Source organism: Ochlerotatus camptorhynchus, unplaced genomic scaffold, assembly GCF_037179485.1.
Source record: "Ochlerotatus camptorhynchus isolate MF236.1 unplaced genomic scaffold, CSIRO-AGI_Acam_v1.1 ptg000193l, whole genome shotgun sequence".
Taxonomy (NCBI): domain Eukaryota; kingdom Metazoa; phylum Arthropoda; class Insecta; order Diptera; family Culicidae; genus Ochlerotatus; species Ochlerotatus camptorhynchus.
In genome coordinates, this window is record NW_027040683.1 from 3,410,259 (window position 1) to 3,434,826 (window position 24,568).

The window sequence follows — 24,568 nt, forward strand, 5'->3', positions numbered from 1 at the left end:
GAAGGCCAGTTTCAGAGGAAGGTTCCTTTGATTGGTTGTCATTTATTTTTAGGAAATCATGTCTTTTGAGGTAAAATTCAATTGGAAATAATTCACTTTACATGCATAAACATTTCCTAAATAATTCCAGCAAGACAAACGTTCCCTGTACGAGCGCCGCCGTAACATTCTCTACCTTGTTTCGCACTATTTTTCCATCATGGGTCTCAACCAATCCCGCCAAGCACTGCTGGACGAAACACACCTAACGGAAGAATTCGAAGTCTGCGACAACATCGATCTGGACACAATCTACCAGGAGTACTGCAGCTACTATTCGCTCAAATTTGGCAAGCAGCCCCGAATTATCAAGAAAAACGAAGCTTACTCGCTGCAACCGCCTCCCGCCTTACCCCAACGCAAGCAATCAGCCTATAAGAAACGAGTACATCCAACGGTGAAACCACAACCACTGTCCCCACGTGGCGAACCGGAACCGGAATGTGAGGTTAAAAATCTAGGCAACAACCTTACGGTGTCCCAATTGGTCAATCCCAATCTAGCCTCTCCTAGTAAGACTAAAAATAATTCCGGGGCCACGGCCAAACTCCATGAAAATGACACATCCAATTCCGCAGTACTGGTTCCCAATCTGAGACCGTTCATTAGATTGCATGAAAACTTCACCAGCGAATGGAAGGAGCTGGCTGATGCGGTTTGCAGGTAACGTCCTTAAAAACAACCACACACCCATTTCAGATTTCACATTCGTTTTTTTTTGGTCAGGGACCTCATCAAGAAAGACCTCCAGCAGCGTTGGCATCAAGTGAAAGGCCTGGACCTGCCGATCAAACTGCTAAAGGAAAGTGTCATCACCCCACTGCAATTCCCAGATCTCTTCGTAGGCCTTACCAAACCGTGGCGTTGCATCTTGCTTCACGGCCCACCCGGAACCGGAAAAACCATGCTAGCTCGTACACTGTGTTCGGAAAGCCTCGATTCCATCACGTTCTTCAATGCTACTGCCAGTACGTTGATTTCGAAATGGCGCGGCGAATCCGAGAAGCTCATTCGAGTGCTGTACGATGTGGCACGGTTCTACGCTCCATCGATCATATTCATCGACGAGTTCGATGGCCTAGCGTCCCGGAGGGACTCGATCGGAGAGCATGAAGCTTCCAAACGGTTCAAAAATGAATTCCTAGCGCTGATTGATGGGTTGGATAGTGGGTCGGACGAGGAGCGCGTGTTTCTGCTGGGGAGTACCAATATTCCGTGGGACATTGATCCGGCATTTCTGAGACGATTCGAGAAGAAGATACTGATCGATGTTCCCGACGGGGAAGGAAGGAAGGCGATAATACACGATCTGCTGCCGGTAGCGACCGGTTGGGATCAGAAGCAGATGGGTGAGTTGGTTGCTCGGACGGAGAACTTCACCGGAGATGAAATTCGGATCGCGTGCAAGGAGGCTTCCATGATGATGATACGGGACAGGATCGAGAAAAATAGTGGTGAGTTGTGAGGCATTGCGTAATCCTACGTTATTATAAGATTACTCAAATTGATGCAGACGCATAATTGATTTCCACGATGGAAATAAAGGGTCTGTCCATATATCACGTTGAGGGTTTAGGTGGGGAGAATGGGTTGCCGAGTGCACATGGATCATATAAATTTGTGTAGATACCATGAAGGCACATTTGACGCAGGTCCAAACTGAACGCACTTTTGGACTATACACGACAAGTGTTTCAAATAATTAACCAGTGAATTGCAGTGAACTCTCCACAACTTGATATTTCTTTACTTCTTTATTTTGAGGGAAAAGCCCATCATTTCAGTATCAACAGATATTCCTGCAGTGTATCCGCGGAATAATTCTTGCACCGGGAGTCCGCCTTAGAGCGTGACATAATATATGCATCACCCCTAATTATTGTTATTTGCAACATAAACTGGACTAGCAAACCCCAAAAGAGCCAATACCATGATAAAAGTGCACCTTTAGTTCGAATCGCCTTGATGTCTTTACCGTTCTTATTTCTTGGTTCATTAGGCTGGAATAAGTGCGCCGATGGTAGCGGAGACTATTCGACGCAAACGCGTATTTAAAAATTCACTCTACCAAAAACAACCAAACAGTGAACAATGCGTCCTCTGAGTTCAGTTCCATCCCGAAGCGAAAGTTTTCAAACATTTTCGGAAATTTAATTTCATTCCAGGGCCCAATGGAAAGTCGTGCTCTAAACCGTTTCCCGAAGAAGTTCAACACCATCAGCTTTTGACTGCTCTGCAACAGATTCAACCTGCCTCGCTTCCGCTGATTGAAAAACACCGCGACTGGAACCGGAAGTATGGAAATCAAGCGTAATGGTGAAAAGAAAAACATTAATGAAGTAATGGAATTGAATAAACATCACATTTTCCTGCATTTATATATATTCGTCTCCTCTACTTTTGAAACAAAAGACTGGCTTTACTTCCAAAAAAACAGATCTCTTATTCATAAAAGAAAAAAAAAATTCACTTCCAGTTCAACTCCTTACAGAAAATCCCTACGATGCTAGGTCATTTAAATCAAAAAAGCATAGAGAAACTTATGAGATAGATAATCAAAGCAATACTTCCTAGGACGGCCGCGCTCGCTTCTGAGACATTTTCTGCCCGTGGTAGAGTCCCGTGTAGTAACCGCTCATGTACCAGGACATGAGCATGGCGGACAAATTTTCCGACTCCAGATCGTCATCGTCTTCCAGCATTGGTGGCATCGGTGGCGGAGGTGGAACCATGAACGAAGCCCCCATTCCGGCATGGAAACCCGAAGAAGCCGCCTTCGATGGACCCGCTTTCGGCACCCGGAAGTTGGGATCGAAATTGATCCGGATTTTGTTGGCTTTATCCGTTAGCTTATGTTCGTCGTCGCTTATGTCCATTCGGTGTGTGTCCTCTTCTGCTGCAAGCTCGGCAGCATCTTCACGCTGCTTGCGGCGTGCTTTGCGTCCCCACGACGGTACCAGATCCTCCATGGTGACAGTCTGTTCATTGTTGTAGCCAACGTACCGAATCAGAGCATCGCCGGATTTGTCGACCGCCAAGATTTTGGCCTCATAATCGACGCCGTCGTCATACGTGGCGCGGCAGTAATCTGCGACCTGATACGAAGGTTTATTTCCCGTTTCACACGCACCCTTTTCTGCCGAGGAATTTTCAACCCCGGATGACTCTCCTTCCGCTTCTTGCTTTACTTGATCCGATGTGGACGCTTGTGACTGCTGCTGCTGATCCTGTGACCCCGCCTTAGACGCTTTAGCCATCATCTTTTTGTTGGTCTTCATGGCCAGCCTTTTGGCGACTTCCTCTCTTACCATAGCGAGCGACTCATCGTAATTCCGAATAATAAGTGTATCGTCCCAAATATCATCGGTCGATTGTTCGCCTTCCGAGCTGCTGGATGACTGTAGGCGACGAAGAAAAAAAAAAGGTGGAAAATCTGAAAAATAAGCAAATTAAACAAACAGCCACTTACCGCCTTACTGCGAGAAGGATTCATACTGTGGCAGCTTGAGGTGTGATTTTCGAGGGCAGGATGTTGAATTCACCGGAAAATGTCGGAGAAAACGTTTCGAATTTTTCCGCACAACGAACAATCCTGCTACTTTAGCTGACAGAGAGTGCAAACAATACACTCGTCAGTCGCATAGCATCAGGGGTGCCAGATCTTTTTCCGAAAAAAATATCGAGAGCTTCACAATGTGATCATAAATAATTCTCGTCAAAATAAATAACTAATTCAAGTCTATTGGCAAATCAAAGTCGGTACTCGTGGAGAATAGATGAACTATGATAGTGATGATGGTTTCAAAATTTTACGCTGTGAGGTATACGAGTTCAATCTTATAATGTTTACATTTTGCAAATGGAGCATTTTATTCAAATCTGGTTAATGCTACGCTAGTACACAGCAAAAAAAAAATTAATATCGATCAATGTAATTCAAGCTGATGTATGAAATAATGATATAATAGCAGATGTACACAGAAAAAAAAGTTGTTGAATATTACATCGAAACTGCTGCAACCAGGTCAATCCATCGGTTGAGTAATATCACATTGTACGATGTCCATCGATTTTGCGAACAAAATTACATCCATTGATGTAATATTGCATCTGCTTTTTGCTATTACATCATTATTTCATACATCAGCTTGAATTACGTTGATCGATATTACATTTTTTTTGCTGTGTAGCAGATACAATGAAAAAAGCAGATACAATATTACATCAATGGATGTAATTTTGTTCGCAAAATCGATGTACATCGTACAACGTTATATCACACAACCGATGGATTGACCTGGTTGCAGCAGTTTGGATGTAATAATCAACAACTTTTTTTTTCTGTGTAGAAAACTTAAGGACTTTTCTTAATATACATAAAATATAGAAAAAATAATTTCTTTTCAGATTTTTATGTGTAGACATAGATAGAATCGAGGATATTGTTGTTTATTGTTGTTTTACATCAACAGGCTGGATGAAGCCCCAATGATTTTAACCTAACCGAGGATAGAACATAGACCGAATCTAGTAAACATAAACACTAAAAAGATAGAATACACTTATAGCTGATTTCCAATGCATTAATGCATAAAAATACACTTTTATTTTTCTAATACACAGAAAATTACATATATTCAAAAAGTGCAAAATAATACATTATTACGCAAAATACACGTTTATTCGATAAAAAATAATTCAATACGTTCGTCTGAACTGAAAATACACAATTGAATCGCCCCTTGGTTTACACCTCCGGTGAAGTGAAAATCTGACAGATACGCTCTTTCTCGAAACTTCAACTTTTCGCTTAAGGCCTGTATAGAGATCGAAGCAAAGTGAAAATCTTATACAAAATCGAGGGGGGCGTCACATCTAAATCTCAATTATGGATGCTCGAGAAAATCTCACAATAGCAAACCAATCTACTAAAAATCTTCTTTCATTTCTCGCATCTACTTTCATCGTGCATCATCTTTTTGTAGGAAATCTTCAGAATCGTCATAAATATTCTTTCTATCTACTCAGTGTGCGCGCACCCTAATAAAAAATAACCATAAACGAACGACAACCCAAATCATTGAACTATTCCACAAATGGTTTGGATGATACCCAGAACACGTCGTTAAGCAAATTAACCATACAATTTTTATTAGGGCAGCTAACCACAATAAAACAAAATCGTTTCCACATCGTAGATAGAGTCATCCCCCTCGTACAAAATACTAAATTTTTCACCAGCGTGAAAAACGCAATTGGCAAATTTTTCACTTCGCTTTGAACTGTAAACAGATACGATCCTGCGAAATATAATGTTGTGGATCGCATCTTTTTCGCTTACGTTTATTTTTTTTTCACGCATGCAGCGCTCACGAAAAGCGCAGCAAAGAAGCAAAAAGTTGACGTTTCGAGAGAGAGTATCTGTCAGATTTTCACTTCACCGGAGGTCTAAACTGATCGATTTCGTTTCACATGAACTGTAAACTGCGAAAAAAGGAAACTGAAAAATGTTCCACAAACACTTTTTCACAACCTTTCTCGCTAGCGAAATTTCATTAGTTTTCGCGTGCTTCAAATTTCGTTTCGCTTCGATCTGTATACTAGGCTGTATCTGTTCACAGTTCAAAGCGAAGCGAAATATTTGCCAATTGCGTTTTTCACGCAGGTGAAAAATGTAGTAGTTTGTATGAGATTTTCGCTTCACTTCGATCTCTATACAGGCCTTTACAGTTCAAAGCGAAGTGAAGAATTTGCCAATAGCGTTTTTCACGCAGTTGAAAAATTAAGTATTTTGTATGAGGTTTTCGCTTCGCTTCGATCTATATACAGGCCTTAATAAACAAATACCATAAACGAACTGTATCCTGGATGGGTAAACTTTCCCACAAACGGTTTGGATTATACCCCGAACAAGTCGCTAATCTTTTTTTTTATGTTTTTTTTTATTAGGGTTGTAAATTAAACAAAATCTGAAATTTTAATCCACCAGATAAAATTAAAAATAGTACCGCAATGCCTGATTTAACTGGACATACTGGCAACGCTGCCACACACGCATCCATCAGGAACAGCACTGAAAAAGCAAAACAGAATGGGGTGCGTTCGCAGAGACCACAGTGCCACAGTGGCCAAAGTATGGTGAGGTACAACTTGAAATGTAATCAACATTTCGACTCAATTGAGTTGTTGTGAGTTACTGATAATGAAAACTAAAATTTGGTGTGTGCTCTATATACACACACACACCAAATTTTAGTATTCATTATCAGTAACCGGATTATAATCAGCAACAAAAAAGCTTTGCTGAAAAACAGCAAACGATATTTTTACCAAAAAATTCAGCTAACATAAACGGTTTGCTGGACACCCAGTAAAGAGCTGTCAATCTGTTAGCGTCACAGTCGCAAGTATTTGCATTCGTACGATTCGTACAAACCACCGAAGAGGAGGAGATAAACAAAACTACAAACATATACACGGTGTTTCGCGAAAACCCATTAATGGGTATAAAAACACCCATTTTCGCTAAAAGTGCCCCTCCTCATTTAATGGGTAAACTATGGTTTACTCATTAATGGGTAAATGAGGGATCTGTCAATAAATGGGTGTTTTTTTACCCATCTTCTTGAATTGTGTTTTTCGTAAAATGGGTAAAAAAATACCCATTTCTTCAAATGGAGGATGCTGGTCCTCGTTGATATAAAAAAAAACTTTCTAATATTTACATTGAGAATAAATGCATTTGTAGCGAAAAAAAATATAACACGAGATATTATAATACCACATTGGATAAAACTGTATAGACTTATCCGTAAGTCTCTCCAATGTTTCGGAATCTAACCTTTTCCAGAGATCGTTCATTTTTGCTAAAAAAAGCGGACAGAAACTTTTTGCATTCCCAATGGTCGGTGACGGAATGAGACGATAAAATTTCCAAGTGTTTTTTCACCCATTAGTGGGTAGAAAATATACCCATTATGCAATCGTGAACTGATTCTTTAAATGGGTATTTTTTCACCCATTTTATGATTTCCAAATTCCCCCATTTTTTGACAGCTGCATACATGGTTTGAAAATGGGTATTTTTTTACCCATAAATGGGTTTTCACGAAACACCGTGTAGACTTCTCTGACGCTTGTGAATTGCACAAGTATTACTGCAGAACTTTGGGTAAATTCAAAGGTTTTCTTGCACTAATACTTATAATTTACCCCGAGTTCCGCACTAATAATTGTGCATTTTACAAACGTCAGAGAAGTCTATACAATTATGTTGGTAATACCATAGAGGTAATTCTAAGACCAGAAGGTCCCGCAGAAACGAGCTCAACTTTTTGGCTCAGCTCTGGTACTATCTTTGGTCCCAAGCGAGGGGGACGACACATCTAAGGCCACGGCCAGGGTAGACGCGACGCGACGCGACCAATTCAAAATAATTTTATTATTTATTATTATTCCTTGCGTGAGTCGCATCGCGTCGCGTGTCGCGTCTACCTTGGCCGCGGCCTAAATCTCAATTCTAGGTGCTCAACAAATCTCACACTAGCTAATCAATATTCGAAAAATCTTCTTTAATTTCTCGTATCTACTTGCATCGTGCATCATCTTTTTGCAAGAAATCTTCAGAATCGTCATAAATCTTCTTACTATCTACTCAGCGTGCGCGCAGCTAACCACAGCAAAAAACAGTTTTTCCTTCATCGTAGATAGAGTCGCCCCCCTCGGTCCCAAGCTAATCGATGCACGTGAAATACACTACACGTTGATTTCTAGTGTTTCAAACATTCAAATTAATAGAGAAAGATTATCGACATTTAAGTGTACAGCACATTGAATCACACTTCAGACGGATTTGAAGTGTTTTGCATTTCAATGCGATGTGGATTGCTTGTTGTGCAAGGTAAAAACCGTGGCCCAGTGAGATCGAACGAAGACAACGGCAGCAGCACACCCCAACAGTCCAGGATCAATTCCCAATTCAGGCCCATAAAAAGACATGTGTAAGCTCTGCCTTCTGGCAGCTTTGTTTATATATTTGTCGATTCAATTTTGGGGTCGGTATAGTAGAATATTGTACAATATGATTTGCAAAGCTATTGTGACTCCAAGTGCGGATAGACAATTCGAAAAAAAAATAGTGTTGAGGCATGGTTCAAAGCATAAGATTCACACAGGAAATGGATGTGTTTCACAATAAGTGCTCAATTAAGTGTGAAACACATGATGATGACGTGTGGAATTTAACGGTTAGAAAAAAAATACCCAAAATTGAGTTCCTTTCACTCTACACGTGGCTTCCGTGGGGCTAGGAAAAATTAAGTTAAAGAATAAAACTCAATTTTGAGTAATCCTGATCAAGAATCCATTGAGTGAAAATTACCTAACGATCAATCAAAAGGAATTGTAAAAATTTAGAATAATTGTCCTTTATTTAGAAAGAACATCAATGATGGCATCAAATCAAATATGGCAAAAAAAGTAGAAGCAACAATCAATACGAAACTAACGATTCTAAATTGGCTCACTACTTGACTAGCCTATTGGTCCCAAGCAAACCATTAACGTACCCCATTCTAGTCGAAATTATAGTACTACGCAATGTTTGTTTTGATTCGCTATGAAAGTTTGACAGATAAAATGAGGGGTTATTGATTTTTCCTATGTTTCGAGGGGTGAATCGATTAGCTTGGGACCGAAGAGAGTACCAGAGCTGAGCCAAAAAGTTGAGCACGTTATTTCGGCACCTTCTAGTCTTAGAGTTACCTCTATGGTAGAAGGGTCTGTGCCTAGGGGCACGAACGGAAGCTTGACGTAGGACCGCTAGTGGACGGAATAAATGTGAAGAGCATTTAGTTCTTTTAATTGATCAATTATCCATTATCTCAACTCTTTCCGTTTTTGAATTGTAGGCGTACCAAATTTGTAGTATTTTTTTTTTCAAAGGGAAAGTTGATTAAGAGAATCAATCAAAATCACTTGCACCCCTGCTTCCAAGTTTGGTTACAAGATTACAACTCTGGAGAGCATTGTGTGGTCGTTGGGGGCTTGTGGTTCTGAATATGGACAAACAAGCACAGATAAATTCTATTCCAACTCTTTACTGAAGCTTGATGGCCTCGAAAAGGGCCGTTTTATTGAAGAGGACATCCATGGCCACTTACACTTGGCGTGTTTAGTGTAGGTGACAGCATCAAGGACCTCATTTTCCAGGAACACCTTCAGCACACCTCGTAGATCAGACCGGAGATACGTTTGACACCACCACGGCGAGCCAGAAGACCGATGGCGGTTATCTCGAAGAACTTTGCGATGACGCTTGGCGCCTCCTTTACCAGACCTTTTCTTCCTTTGCCACGACCAGTCAATTGTTGCTTGTTAGGTGTGAAGGAGTGGACTAGCCACCACTTTCCTACTGCCGCTGCTGTTCTCCACGCCGTCCGAAGCGAAAATGAGCTAATGCTTTAGTTTAAATGATCTTTATTTCAGTTCAACTTGGATGATTACCATATACATTTGTCTAAGTGATTTAATTGCTTTCTTCATCTTTAGGTATGGGCAAAATTCAAAATTTGTTTTACAGAATTAGTCCTAGACTTAGTACACAGTCGACCACCTTGGTGGGATTGGTTCGTTTTGTTTTTAGAATTTGAAGAGAAACGACTTAATACCAACAATCAATACGAAACTAACGATTTTAAATTGGCTCACCACTTTAGTAGCCTATTGGTCCCAAGCAAACGATTAACGTACCCTATTCTAGTCGATATTCTACTACTACGCAATGTTTGTTTTGATTCGCTATGAAAGTTTGACAGATAAAATGAGGGGTTATTGGTTTTTCCTATGTTTCGAGGGGTGATTCGACAAGCTTGGGACCGAAGATAGTACCAGAGGTGAGCCAAAAAGTTGAGCACGTTTCTTCGGGACCTACTTGTCTTAGAGTTACCTCTATGTTAATACTACCATAGAGGTAACTCTAAGACCACTGGGTCCCGAAGAAAATCATTATTATTTTTGGCTCACTCAGTACCAGAACAACGGTCCCAAGCAGTCCCAAGCTATTTCACTCACCCCTGCATGTTCTGCATGAATCCACACACCCCTGATGTTATCTGTCAAACTTTCATAGCGAATCAAAACAAACATAGTGTAGTAATAGAATTTCAACTAGAATAGGGTACGTTAATCGTTTGCTTGGGACCAATAGGCTACTAAAGTGGTGAGCCAATTTAAAATCGTTAGTTTCGTATTGATTGTTGATACTACTATTTACAGCTTAAAACTAACCTACTCTACTATATACACTTAACCTACTATGTACAAATTGCTTATTAAAGCATGTTCAGAAAGATTGCATTTTTGGATAAATTTGGTTGTCATATCCTCAATTTTGGAATCTACTTTGGGAATTTCTGCCTCTAGGATCATCCTCAACACTCACATCCTCGCGCACGATTCCCACACCGGGCGGCATAGAAGATCGCGGGGGCTATGATCTGTTTGTAGACAGCCAGTTTGTTTTGCCTTGAGAGGCGGGATCTATGGCAAATGAGCGGATACAAACACCTAACCAAGGCGGAGCACTTAACTCTATGTGCGAGCGGAACAGGAGCTTCTCATCGAACAACATCCCGAGATAAGTAACATCAGCGGACCACTCGACCCTTGTACCACAGACAAACAGACGTAACTCTTTGAAGAAGTTTTTCTTGAAAAAATAGTATCTCAAAATATAGGACCTCAGTAGCGACATCTTTCAGGCTTCTCGCGGAAAACAAGCTTGCTCGCTAACTCGCAAACAATATTGCATAAAAGTTCTATAGAATGTATAGAAACGTCAAAGTGATCCGATGCCAGCGCTGCGGCGAGTAGTTCGCGGAACTGATAATATTCAAATCAACCGTTAAATGCGTGAACGAAGATACACAATGAAGAGTTACGTCTGTTTGTCTGTGCTTGTACCATCCATTATTACGGTACAGGAGGGAGACGGTTTAAGTTTTGGCGATTGTCTGTGAAGGAACATGATCGCTTGGGTTTTCGAGGCGTTGATTTTGATTTTCCACGTGGTGGCATAATCAGTAAAGGTGTCAAGGCATCGTTGGAGCTTGTTCGTAATTTCACGAGGCATCCTACCCTTGACGGCTATCGCGGTGTCATCTGCGAACAGGAAGAACACGCAACCGTCTCCTAGAGGAGGGATGTCCGACGTGTAGATGCTGTAAAGCAGTGCTCCCAGCAGACTCCCTTGCGGAACATCTGCTGGGATCGGAAATTGTCCCGAAAGGGAACTATTCAACGACACCCTGAACGACCTTTGCTGGAGGTAGTTACGGGTGATTTTCACAAGGTATGGTGGAAAGTTAGAGTTACAAAGCTTGTATATAAGTCCGTCGTGCCAGACATTGTCAAACGCCTTTTCGACGTCTAACAAAGCCATGGCTGTGGACTTGGATACAGCTTTGTTACTTCGGATGTTATTCATCACCCGCACTAGCTGATGATTGGTGGAATGCCCCTTGCGGAACCCGAACTGTTCCGGAAGAAGAATGTCATGTTCCTCCACAAACTTGTTTAGTCGGCTGAGGATCAATTTTTCGAACAGCTTGCTCAGCGCTGAGTGCAGGCTAATCGGTCTGTAGCTTGACGGTAGTGAAGGGTCTTTCCCAGGTTTGCGGATCGGGATGATTTTTGCCACCTTCCAGATGCTTGGAAAGTAGTGCAGCTCCAGGCACCTGTTGAGGATGGCAGCCAGCAGCGAGTGCACCCTCGCGCTGAGATTTTTCAACTCTAGGTTGAATATTCCGTCAAACCCGGGAGCCTTCATGTTCTTACTGTGTTTCAGCGCTGAGCAAATTTGTTCCTCTGTAATCCGTTCTTCTGGAGGGACGGCACAAGGGGAGGCATCTAACGTCTGGACGCACTGCGCAACCTGGTTCTCGAGTGGACTTGGGATTTTGGATCCAAGCAAATGCGACTGGGCAAGGTGCTCCCCAATCGCATTGGCTTTCTCTTCGTTGGTAATACGCCGTTCGTCATTGACTCTAAGAGGTGGAATGGGCTTGGGGTGAGACTTCAGCACCTTGGCAACCTTCCAGAATGGTCTGGAACGGTCGTCCAGGTTCTGAACGAGCCGCCCGAAACTCTCGTTCCGGATTGAGACCATTCTGGAAGCGATCTGCCGATTCAGATCGACCATTTCGTATTTACGCTGCAGATCCCCAGTCCGCTGGAACTGGCGTCTACGAACATTTCTGAGCCGAATCAAGAGTTTGGTGTGGGAATCAATTGCTTGAAACTTACCCCTCACAGTAACTCGTCGAACGCACTCTTTGTCAGCCACGGATATGGCTTGATGGAGACCCTCCAGGACCCGGTCGATGTCCTCCACTGTGTCGAGCGGTGGGTTGTCGACGATGTGGCGGTCGACCACGCGCCGAAACTGGACCCAGTTGACTCGATGGTAGTCCTTCCACAGGCACTGTGCAGGGGCCACGTTGCAGCCCAGCTCGGTCAGCACCGGTTGGTGGTCCGAACTCAGGTCGTTGACGGCAACCGGCTTGGCTAATCCAGTGTTTGCCAAGAACAGGTCCAGCGTCGATAGGTTGCCCGCCGGTGATGTGAAGGTTGGTTCGTCCGGAAACCAGACGGAATAGAGACCATGCTGGGAATGGTCGAATAGCAGGCGGCCGTTCTGGTTCTGCTGGTAGTTTCGCCAGGCCTCGTGCCGGGCGTTCAGGTCCCCTCCGATTACGAAGCGGGCATTGGTGCGGGTTATGATGGCAAGGTCGTTCTTGAACTGATGTGCTGTACCATTGCTAACGGTATATTGCCGGGGGCAGTAGGCGGCGATGAACCGGTCTTTTCCGGTCGATGTTTCCACCTCTACGCCGACGGCCTCGATGATGGAAGTGCGGTAGTGGGGTAGGGTGCAGTACTTGATGCCTTTCTTGATGATGACCGCGACACCGCCCCCCTGGAGCTGGTGCGATCAAGCCGGACAATGCTGTGGTCGGGCAGCCAGAGGCTGTCACCGGTCTTGAGGTGGGTCTCGGTGAGAAGGCCCACGTCGATGTCGTGCTTGCGGAGGAAGTCTGCAAGCTCAATGTTTTTCGCCCCTACGGAGCGAGCGTTCCAGTTGGCGATCTTTATGGCTTCACGGTCCATAATTAGCGACGAAGGAGATGATAGCTTGGAGCTGTTGTGTTCTTGTAGCGCAGGTGCCTGGGGATGGCCTGGGCCAGCAGTGTGACGATCTCATCCGTTGACAGCGGAGAATCGTCGGATGCTTCGCCGGTTGTACCGGCCAATCCCGGAGCAGGGGGATCCATCGATGGGCTGGAGGCTTGACCGGGTACTGCAGCGGCAGCCGACTGCGCAGCAGCCAACTGTTGGTTGAGCGGGAGCGGCGCCAACACTGGAATTGGCCGTGGTTGGACCGGTGATAACGGAGGAAAGTTCTGCGCGTTGTTTTCCGGAACCATCTTGCGACCGGGCTGGTTGTTGGACGAGGCCTTCTTCCGGATCTCGGCGTATTCGGCCCGCTTCGGACAGGCCTTACTCGTGGCCTTGTGGGCTGCACCGCAGTTGGCGCATGTGGGAGCGGCTTCCTCGATGCTGTCGCAGTCGTCGATCTTGTGGTTTTTGCCGCATTTGATGCAGCGGCTGGCCATGCGGCAGTTCCTGGTGCCGTGCCCGAACAATAGGCAGTTCGAGCACTAAGTGACGCCACGGTGGGTCGGCTTATACCACTCCCACTTCACTACGATGTGGAACAGTGTGCGTGTCATCTGGAGATCCTTCACGGTTGTGGAGTTCTTCTGCAGATGGACCAGGTAGAGCTGGTCACGATACTTGATGGCCTTGCTGCGGGTCATCTTGTGGATTTTGACCGGCTTGAGGCCGTTCGCCTTAATTTCGTCCATTAAGGTGGTGGTGTCCATGTCGTGGAGCCCGCGCAGCACCACTTTCAGCGGCTTGGTGGCCTCGACGTCGTGGGAGAAGTACTCCAGCTTCATCCTGCCCAAGAGGGCCTGGACTGCGTTGTAGTGATTTTCGGCCGAGACCATCAGTTTGTAGCCTTCCGTGCACCGTTGAATGGTGCAACGAAGGCCCTCCTTAATGTAGTAATCCAGCTTTTCCCATAGCCCGGGAGGGAAGCCCTTCACATAGAAGGGTGGCAACTTCACTTTTTTCGGCACCGTCTCAGGGTCCGACTGCGGCTGGGCTCCGTTCTGCAGGGCGGAGAACGGATTGTTGTTCAGCAGCTTTTTTGCTGCCGATGCGGTGGCACTGCTGTCTTCAGTTCTGGGTCGTTTAGTTCCGGGAGGCCCCGGCTGCGGGTCCGCAACGCCCGTCGGGACGGGCAATGGTGTTTTCTTCTGCTTCTTCTGGGCAGGCTCGGTGGTCGCGCCGTCTCCTGGGAGAGGCTGTTTTCCCGGTAAACCGGCACTCGCGTTACCGCGCGATTTCTTACCCATGGCTGGGTCAGCGAGAGCGTCACTACACAACGCGGAGCTAATTCGATTTGCGAACGAACGAACGAACGAAACGAGAGAGAATAAAAATCGACTGAACTGTGAGCTAATGCCATACAGCAGCGCTCTTTTATATCTTTTCAGGTTAAAGCAGAATGATGTGCAACCAAGTGGTATAAAAGCTACAAAGACTCCTCCCATTATGAGTAGTTTGCTATCAAGTAGCGACACTGGCTCTTTTCCTTTTGCGTACACGGCGAGTGTGCAAAATATTACGCAATTCCATCCTCCCTATTCGCACGCGCCCGAGCATCGAAGGCGAATGCCACTTCGACTTGTTTCGTCTACTTACTACTCTCTGGCGACTGTGCTGGGGAAGCAGCATATGCATGTAGGTAATTGGTGGATTTGTTAGTTAATTCGACGCTATTGGACAATGCTGGACATTTATCAATTTTTCAATAGTTTCTTGTTGAAAATCAACATTCGAAAGCATTGTTATCGATACGTAGTCAAATTTCTGATCGATTGGTGATAAAATTATTTAAATTGAACCAGGGGCAGCTGAGTTATTAACGTTCAAAATCTTTCTTAATTTGTTACATGTTCCATTTTCGGTTTAAACAAAGTGTGCCCCCATATAGAAATCAAAAACGTAGTCCTACGTCAAAAAATCAAAATGCATGCACAGATTTCTTAAAGACACACATCATGAAAGATCGTCACCTATTTCTCTACTACGATTATCTTAAAATAAGTGCCACACCGTAAGTACATACAGTGAACTCTCTACAACTCGATATTTAAGGGACCATCGAGTTATAGATTTATCGAGTTATAAAACAACAATCCCATACAAAATAACGATCCCATTAGCCATGAAATTAATTTTTACTATTATTCTATAACTCAATATCGAGTTAGTGGACATCGAGTTGTGGAGAGAGGACTGTATTTCCTTATTTTTTAAAAACCTGTTCAAATCGACTGTAATTCTTTCCAACCTTCATTGTTCTCGTTTCCGTCTCTACATATCTCGTAAGCTTGCTTCCACTTCCACTCGCTGGTTATTCCCCCATTTAGACCACGTTTCGGCTACCTAACTGTCTCATTAAACGTGAACAATTCATAGAATGAGGATAATAAGACATAAATACTACCTAACTAAACCTAACTATTCGAAACGCTCGCTGCATGCGTGCGTGAGGAAGAGGACAGCATCTCATGCATCCGACTGGGTCATATTGAAAAAGAGAGCAAGAACTCCCCAAAGCCGGTGGGAAAAATGGATGTAATTAAATATTTCAAATTTCCGAAATATTTAACTCTACATCGCTGACCTTTCTTTCTCTCGCTGTACACATCAACGATGCCATGTAACCAAAACGACCATCACGATGTAAGTGAGTACGGTGAGAGTCAAAATAAACCTCGGAAAGAATGGACCGATAGGTAGGCAAGGTAGGTTGGATGATGGATGGAAAGAATAATAGAAAACCCCGCGCGCAGGTGGAACAAACGGCGGACGCGACTCTTCTCAGTTCGACTACGTCGGTTAGGCAGGCAGCAGGAGCAGCGGATTCAGTGCAACAAAACAACACCGAACCGAACCACCATTCGCGTTTTGACAGCTGACGGTTACGGACGTCTGTTGCTGCGCCGTCGCCGACGAAGACGACGCTTGTGTAAAACGCTGCAGAAACCATAACAACGACGCAAGTTGCGAAAACACGTGCTTCACCAGCGGCACCACCGCGATTGCCGTGCCGCCGTAAACAAAAGTGTTCATTATTGGTGATTGTAAAACGAAGTTTTGAAAGCTGTTAGTTTTGTGTGAACAATGGAACTTGAATCGTGAAGAATACTATTGTCTCTACACATTATTGGTTGAGTGCAGTGAGAGTGACTCTTAAATCAGTCGCGATTGATTCCCCAATCCCACAAACGGATGATTAATTTAATGCCGTTTTGATAGAGCGAGTCAAGGCATATCTGGCATACCTACAATTTGCTATCATTATCCGATCATCAGTTACACGATCGCGTTGTACTGAGCTTCAAAAGGGGTAGTGTGGTTGGATATTATTACTTTCGATGGAAGAGTGCTTGCCGTGTGATATATAAATTCGGAAGACGAGTGTGAGTGATTTGCTAAAAAAATAAATAAATATAAAGCTATTTTCGATATAGTGACGAAATAGCATCATATGAAGTGATAAAAAAAACGGATAGTGAAAAGATGGAATCGGTGGTTGCAATCCCTTGATTATGTCGATTTTTACGGTGATTTGTTGATTATTTTTCGGGGAGTATGGAGAAGCAAAAACTCGCTGAAATTGACGACGGACAACTTGGGCATTGTGTTAGGCTAGCGGTAGCATAGTGCAGCAGAAGAAGTGTGAAATTGTTGTAAGCCTCTGGTCGGTAGCAAACAACAGGTGATTTATTGTTATTGTTGCGGTAATCCATCGGCATCTGGGCCGGATTGTGTGTTGCTAACGGATATTGGTGGGTTTGAGGCAGTAGCAGCAGCAGCAGCAGCAGCAACAGCAACCACCACCATGGGACTCTTCGGATGGATCAAAAAGTAAGTGCAGAATGTTTATGTTATTCGCATTGTTCTATGGTATAGGTATCTACAGTTGGTTGATTTACGTGCTTTGAGGATGGTTTTATTCTACCTATGGGGGTAGAAAATTGAACAGAATTTATGCCCGGTTTACATTAGTGCTGGTTCATAATGCTGATTGGCCATATTTGATGTAAATCAGCCACGTTTGTGACAGAAATTGATGCGCCAATGTCAATCAGCTGCGAAAAGCTGGTTATATCACGCTGATAACCATTATTGCGAGCGACAAGCCCAGCAGCAGTATTTAATCAGCACAAGTGTAAACCGGGCTTTAACAATTTTTTGGTGAAATTCTGATGGGTATTTCCCATCCGAACACATGTTTTGTCGATGTTTAAATGGGTACAAGGTTAAACCATATCTACGCTTACAGTATGCATTGGCAATACTTTGAAGCAGTTAAAAGAAATATATTGAAAGGCTGTTTACATTAAATTCAACAGGACAGTACCGTAATCTTGGGTTAATTGATGAATTAATATAAATAAATTTTTACGTTTAACGAAATTGACAAACTTATGGTATTAATAACAGCAGCGATGAGGTCTCTTTCGTTCTGCATGATTTTTTTTCCTCTGTTCGGGACCTAACACTACTGTGACCAGTAAATTGATCTATCGTCCTTAGTTTAGTGCATGTCGTATTACTCCATCAGTATTGAGAAATTCGAGTATTCGATTTTTTTTACAGTTGCCACTCTTGCAGTTATCGCAAGGATCCGACTCTAATTGAAAGGTCCCGCTATTTATACCCTTCGGAGTGTTGAAACACCCTCCAAAGGCGCGCCCTTATGTCAGTCAAAATTGGATTCCTTGGCAACAAAATTAAGGTATGACACCGGTGACACATGCATCAGAACCCTAGTCTTAACCACTTCAAACTAGGGAACAACGAGTAGAAGATTAGGAATCACATAGATGAAGACAACTAACTCATTTTTTTCCTTGTTTCAAGATCATCCTCGGTAGACAAAGCCGAGTCTTGTCACTACCAACAAGGCATAAAAAGTAACAAGGACTAAGATGTGTTCCTTGGATTACTGAAAAATCCTGTTCCCTTAGTTACGGGGCTTCTGCATGATTACTTATCATATTACCTTGAGTGTTTTGTTTATTTTCAGAAGATTTTTGAAATATCAAATTTGAAAACATCGATATGGGGTGAAATTGATCAACCCCTCAAATGACTTTCGAGTATATTTCTAGTAAAAGTTCTTATAAAATGTGGGTTCCCTGAAACCGAATCAGATGTTAAAATTCTTGTGCGAAGAGTATTTTCAACAGAAATTACTAAATATATTTCTTAACACTCCGAATACGGTGGGTAAAACTTTACGCCCGACTACGAAGCCTCTGAAAAGCGTGTAACGGAGAGTTTGCAATGGAATAGCTTAGCCATTTCTTGATGATATTCAAAAATTGTGGTGCCTCTAGAATTCCTACGATCGGTAGATTACTTTGATCGCAAGAAGATTACAGTACAGTACAGATAGAGTACAGTCATGGTTCCTATATATGGATTCTGGGACAACGGAACGGTCCTCGAAAGATCCGGAACATCAGTAAAAGTGGTCAATCCACGAACCTGATCCTAGAGTTCCGTCTTTTTTTTTCGAAAACATTAGGAACATATATAGAATTTGGGGTCGTAACATTAACATGAACCCGAATGACCATGGGAGCGTCCTCCGGAAGAACCGTAAAAGTGGTCCATCCTCCGCGGTTTTTTCGAAAACACTTCAAACTGAGATATATGATATAAACATGAACTTGGATGGTCATTGGACTGTCCTCCAAAAGATCCGGATCATCCGTAAATTGGTAAATCTGTGAAACTGATCCTCGAGCTCTGAAGTTCCTTTTTAAACACTTGGAACTGTGATGTAAGAAAGAATTTTGGGTCGTGATATAAACATGGAACCAGATGGCCATGGAACCGTCTTCTGGAAGATCCTGAACATCATGGTTCTAAATTCTCAATAAAACGATCTGCGTAGTTTATGGATAGACCCAAAGCAACTGTCAGTCTATCAGCCGGCTTCATAAACGCGATTAGAGGAAACATTCATCTACCTGATGTGATGTTAGGCACTATCTACATTCCTCAAGAGTAGTTTTTAAGTGCTTTTAAACCCCATCCTTAGAGGTACACAACACTCATCCATACAAATCTAGATAAACATTTTAACAGGTCCTATCTGCTTTGATCGATTCTCTTATTCTTTCACTATTCTTAACGCGGTCTACAAAGTGCTTTCCCAGATCATCTTTCGCCGTTTATCGCCGCTAGCAAGCAGATTTGTGGGAAGTTATCAAGCCGGTTTTGTGGTCGGGCGATCGATAGCGGACCAAATCTTTACGTTGCGGCAGATCCTCCAAAAGTGTCGTGAATATCAAGTCCCTACGCATCACCTATTCATCTATTTCAAGGCCGCTTATGATACTATTGACCGTGAAGAGCTATGGAAGATTATAGACGAGAACGGTTTTCCCGGGAAGCTGACCAGACTGATCAGGGCTACGATGGATGGTGTACAGTGCTGCGTGAAGAAATCGGGTGCGTTATCGCACTCGTTTGAAACTCGCAAAGGTCCTCGACAAGGCGATGGTCTTTTCTGTCTCCTGTCCAACATTGCTATAGAAGGTGTTATGAAACGTGCGGGGCACGATCTTCAATAACTCCAGTCAGTTCATCTGCTTCGCTGACGACGTGGACATTGTCGGAAGAACGTTTCAGGCCATGGCGGAGCAGTACACCAGGCTGAAATGTGAAGCAGAGAAGGTTGGATTAAAGGTGAATACGCCGAAGACAAAGTATCTGTTAGCTGGAGGAACCGAGCGGGATAGGGCTCGCATAGGCAGAAGCGTAACAATCGACGGAGATGAGTTCGAGGTGGTGGATGAATTTGTGTACCTCGGATCATTGGTGACGTCGGATAACAACTGCAGCAGAGAAATTCGTCGGCGTATTATTGCCGGAAGTCGTGCTTACTACGGACTTCACAAGACCCTGAGGTCGGGTAAACTTCAGCTCCGTACTAAAAGTACCATGTACAAGACGCTGATAAGACCGGTAGTCCTCTACGGGCACGATACGTGGACGATGCTCGAGGAGGACCTGCAAGCACTGGGTGTTTTCGAACGATCAGTGCTTAGGACCATCTTTGGCGAGTATGTGAGAACGGCGTATGAAGGCGAAGGATGAAGCACGAGCTCGCGAAACTCTATGGCGAACCATGTCTCCAAAAAGTTGCGAAAGCTGGTCGGGTACGATGGTACGTTTTAAGAATGCCATGAATTTCTATGGAAAAATGCCTCAATTCTAGATAAACGTTTCAAAAGGTCCTATCTGCATTGATCGATTCTCTTCATCGACTTTCTCTTTCGTTGATAACTCAGCTGCAAAACCTTTGCATGTTGAATTCAACTGACTTGAACGTGAATTGAACGTGTAAACCATGCCATTCAACTGACTTGATCAACTCACTTGAATTAAAAAAAGTTGAACCAGGCTCAACTTTTCAAGCCAATTGAATTCAACTGAGTTGATCATTTGACTTGCCTAGTCTTAACCAGCTTTAAGGTGGGTTTAGATAGGGCAAGTCAATTGATCAAGTCAGTTGAATTCAACTGACTTGAACGCGACTTGAACGTGTAAACCATGCCATTCAACTGACTTGCTCAATTTACTTGAATTGAAAAAAGTTGAACCAGGCTCAACTTTTCAAGCCAATTGAATTCAACTGAGTTGATCATTTCACTTGCCTAGTCTAAACCTAGCTTTATCGTTTGGTACATACGGTCTGGCGTCTGGATAGAGCAATGAATTGAATAGAGCAGTGTTTTCACACTGCTCTGGTTTCCATCCTGGGTGGCTGGCTTACTTTGACCCAATTCCTATCGACTAGCTTGACGTTCTTGTTGAAGCTCTTCTCTCAGCTTCACTGACATAACTGCTACCTCTGCTGCGATATCTTGCCTGGTTCTAATAAAGCATTTGCGTTCGTTTCCGCCCCTCTATAGACTATCGTCGATTCGCCTTCACTTCTTCTTCTTCTTCGCATTTCAAGCTTATTGCATATCGCATATTAGCTTATTGCGTGCTCTCACCTTAGTGTTCTAGATGCACTTCCACAGTTATTTAATTGAGAGCTTTCGATGCCTGTACCATTTTTGCATTGGTATAATTGTGTGGCAAGTCCAATCATACTTCTATGCCCAGGGAAGTCGAGAAATTTTCCAACCCGAAAAATTCCCAGACCGGACCGGGAATTGAACCCAGCCACCTCCAGCATGGTCTTGCTTTGTAGCTGCGCCTTTACCGACTGAGCTAAGGGAGGCCGCCTTCACTTATGTTTCTGAATTTATGTTCATATCGACTTCGGACCTGCCGGGTCTAGTTCAGCTATATTGTGCCATATATATTTGGTACATCTTAATTCGACTTTTAGGTGGACTTATGACTCTATGATTGTTGTTTTGATTGATGATGATGATGATGATCTGTTATTAATTGTTTGAGCTATTGGTCATATTTTATCGAGTAGAAGTGATTTGACATGTCGCTTGTTATAGTTAAGATAAATAACAAATTTACCCATTTAGAACCATAATCCTGAATATCTGGCACCTGTTCTACGGTGGCCATATGGCTCTATCGTTGTTGTTTTAGTGCCATTGGTCATATTTCGACGAGTAGATGTGATTTGATATGTCACTTGATATGATACCGAAAGATAGCGAAATTTACCATCCGGAATATCCGGAACCAGTTCTACGGAGCCCAAATGGGTCTATGGTTTTTGTTTTCAGGTCATATTTCGTCGAATATATGTGATTTGATATGTCGTTTGATGTGGTTATGAGAGATAGCAAATTTCACCTTGTGGAACCATGATCCGGAATATCTAGAACTGGTTCTATGGTGACCATGTGGCTCTGTGGTTGTTGTTTTAAGTATCATAGGTCATATTTCGGCGAGTAGATGTGATTTAATATACCACTTGATATGGTTATGAGACATATCAAATATGACCATATGGAACCATAATTTGGAATATCCGAAACCGGTTCTACGGTCCCCATATGGCTCTATGGTTATCATTTTGAGTGCCATTGGTTATATTTCATCGAGTTGACGTGATTTAAGGGAGCGTTACATTTTGCCCAAGGTCATTTCACCGAAGGTCATTTCGCCGAAGAGCAAGCCATTTTCTATTGTTTTGAACTTTTCTGAAAGTTCAGTAAACTTTGAAATCAGTCTCGAAAAAAGATTAAGAGGGTTCGATTTTTTCAACCTGGCAAGCTACTAAAATGTAATGCTTTCTTCTTTCGAACATGAGCAGTTCTTTCGAGTTGTACTGATTTCAGAAATTTTTAAATAATCAGTATTTTTGATTTATAGTAATGCTTCTTTCTTTTAAACAAAGCTGTTCTTTCGAGTTGTACTGATTTCGGAAATTTTTAAACAATCAATGTATTACATTTTTAGAAATGTATTAAATGTACAAACAACGTATTACATTTTAGAAATGACCCATTCGGTGAATTGACCCATTCAGCAAAATATTCTTCAGCGAAACGGCACAGCCCCATGATTTGATATGTCGCATGACATGGTTATGGAAAATAATAAATTTTACCATATGGATCCATAATCCAGAACATCCGGAACTGATTCCATGGTACGCATGTGATCTTACGATTGTTCTCTATCTTTTCCGGGAGTTTCACGAAAAAAATGTTGTCGCAATGATAAGTAAGATAGGGGAAATGGCTCTAATGTAGGCGTAGGCATCTAAGATTGGGCCCATCGCTAAAAATCTGCTGTTTATCAATTTTACCTAGATGAACGCGTCATTGGGACGGTACTAATGGATATTTTGGTCGCTATTGAAAATTTAGTCGATTACTGAATTTATGTATGGGCCCAAATTAGGGACATTAAGGCCGACATAACATCCATTTCCCCTATATGATAAACATTGGTGCCAACACATTCTAGAATATATAACAAAGAGGGAGGGGCATGGGGGAGAATGCCACCAAACAGATGTAAGAACCACTCACCGGACTGATGCTAAAAAAATCAATGTAATCCGCCATGACATCTGTGGGATACAAATTTCTAAAAATAAAAAGTTTTACCCGGGCTTTTACAGGTTAGTAAAAACAAAAGATAAGTGTTCCTACTTTTCAAAATGTTAACGAAAATAAATAACCGAGATAGAAAATTAAAACCCGTCCATTTTTGTTAAGTAACGTCGAACACATCATATCAAGAAGACTGACAACTTTGCCAGAATCCAAGCGATAGATACAGTAGCGCTGCGCTTGAGTGAAGGTGGAAGCATCGCATAGAAAAATGAGCAAACCTTTCTTCAGAGGTTGTAATCTTTGCTATCAAATTCGTTCGAAGCATTTACCTTTGCGCGGCAGATGACGCGATTGTGTCGGTCTCATAGCGGTCGTATGAGAAAATGGAAGAGTTGCCAGTCTTCTTGATATGTTGTCTTCGGTAACGTTAAGCTTTACTCCCCGCTCCCCTATGTAACAATTCGCAACAATTTGGTGACCCCCACCCCCCTATAAGCGTTACGTAATTTATGGGCGCCGTCTTAACATAGCATAATACCAAGTTGTACAATATCTTAGGTGGTACGAATACAAAACTATTTTTAAGGGGAAGATCAACGCATCGAAAAAAACGTTTTATATTTTCTAAAAATATTAGAAAAAATATCAAAAATGTGTAAAAAAAATATCTATAGATTTGTTTGTTTGTTTTCAAAACAGTCACTACATAAAAAATCTGATTTTTCTAGCGAAAATCGGTTATTGCAAGCATGTTGGAGATGCTTATCTTTAAATATCAGACTTAAAGTGGTCATTTTATACGATAGATGAGGAGATGAAAATATAAAGTTGATAGTTCCGTTATAGTACGGCAGTGTGAAAATTGTATATAGAGAGTAGAAAACGAGCAAAGGACAATTTGTAGGAAGGTACGAATCGGGTTGATCATGCCATTTACCAAACTCATCAGTTGATGAGGGATGGTGAGGGATGCCCCCCCCCCCCTAATAATCTAAATATTAATTTTCATTGCTGGGATGCTTGTTTACCCGCCGTGAAGTTTTACAATTTTCTCCATGTAGTTGCTATTCTGTCTGTTTCCGAGCTTTCCGATAGGGCAGAAATTCAACCCGTTCCCCTCCATCTTGCATAAGAAGCACTCGTCTTTAATCCCATTGTTAAATATATCTCATGTGCATAGTGTTTTCTGGGGCCTTAGCTCAGTCGGTAAAGGTGCAGCTACAAAGCAAGACCATGCTGAAGGTGGCTGGTTTCAATTCCCGGTCCGGTCTAGGAATTTTTCGGGTTGGAAAATTTCACGACTTCTTGATTCTACTAATGTAAAA

General features: G+C 42.7%; 4 protein-coding genes across 4 annotated transcripts in view; 3 read left to right on the forward strand and 1 right to left on the reverse strand.

Moving 5' to 3' along the window:
• The window catches only part of LOC135702476 (uncharacterized), a 518,995-nt gene that overhangs the window by 455,312 nt on the left and 39,115 nt on the right, over positions 1–24,568 (forward strand). The window lies entirely within an intron of this gene.
• On the forward strand, positions 6–2,361 carry LOC135702419 (katanin p60 ATPase-containing subunit A-like 2). The gene is made up of 4 exons (XM_065223456.1): positions 6–70; positions 131–702; positions 766–1,493; positions 2,205–2,361. Exons 1-4 carry the CDS (start codon positions 59–61, stop codon positions 2,351–2,353), a joined length of 1,461 nt encoding a protein of 486 aa, XP_065079528.1. The 5' UTR covers positions 6–58; the 3' UTR covers positions 2,354–2,361.
• Smn (survival motor neuron) lies at positions 2,407–3,647 on the reverse strand. Its single transcript, XM_065223457.1, has 2 exons — positions 3,509–3,647; positions 2,407–3,437 (listed from the first exon to the last, which is right to left on the reverse strand). Exons 1-2 carry the CDS (start codon positions 3,530–3,532, stop codon positions 2,610–2,612), a joined length of 852 nt encoding a protein of 283 aa, XP_065079529.1. The 5' UTR covers positions 3,533–3,647; the 3' UTR covers positions 2,407–2,609.
• The window catches only part of LOC135702475 (uncharacterized), an 86,609-nt gene continuing 78,248 nt past the window's right edge, over positions 16,208–24,568 (forward strand). The window contains exon 1 of the mRNA XM_065223517.1: positions 16,208–17,103. Coding sequence (XP_065079589.1) covers positions 17,078–17,103 — 26 coding nt within the window. The 5' untranslated portion in view covers positions 16,208–17,077. The remainder of the gene's footprint in view (positions 17,104–24,568) is intronic.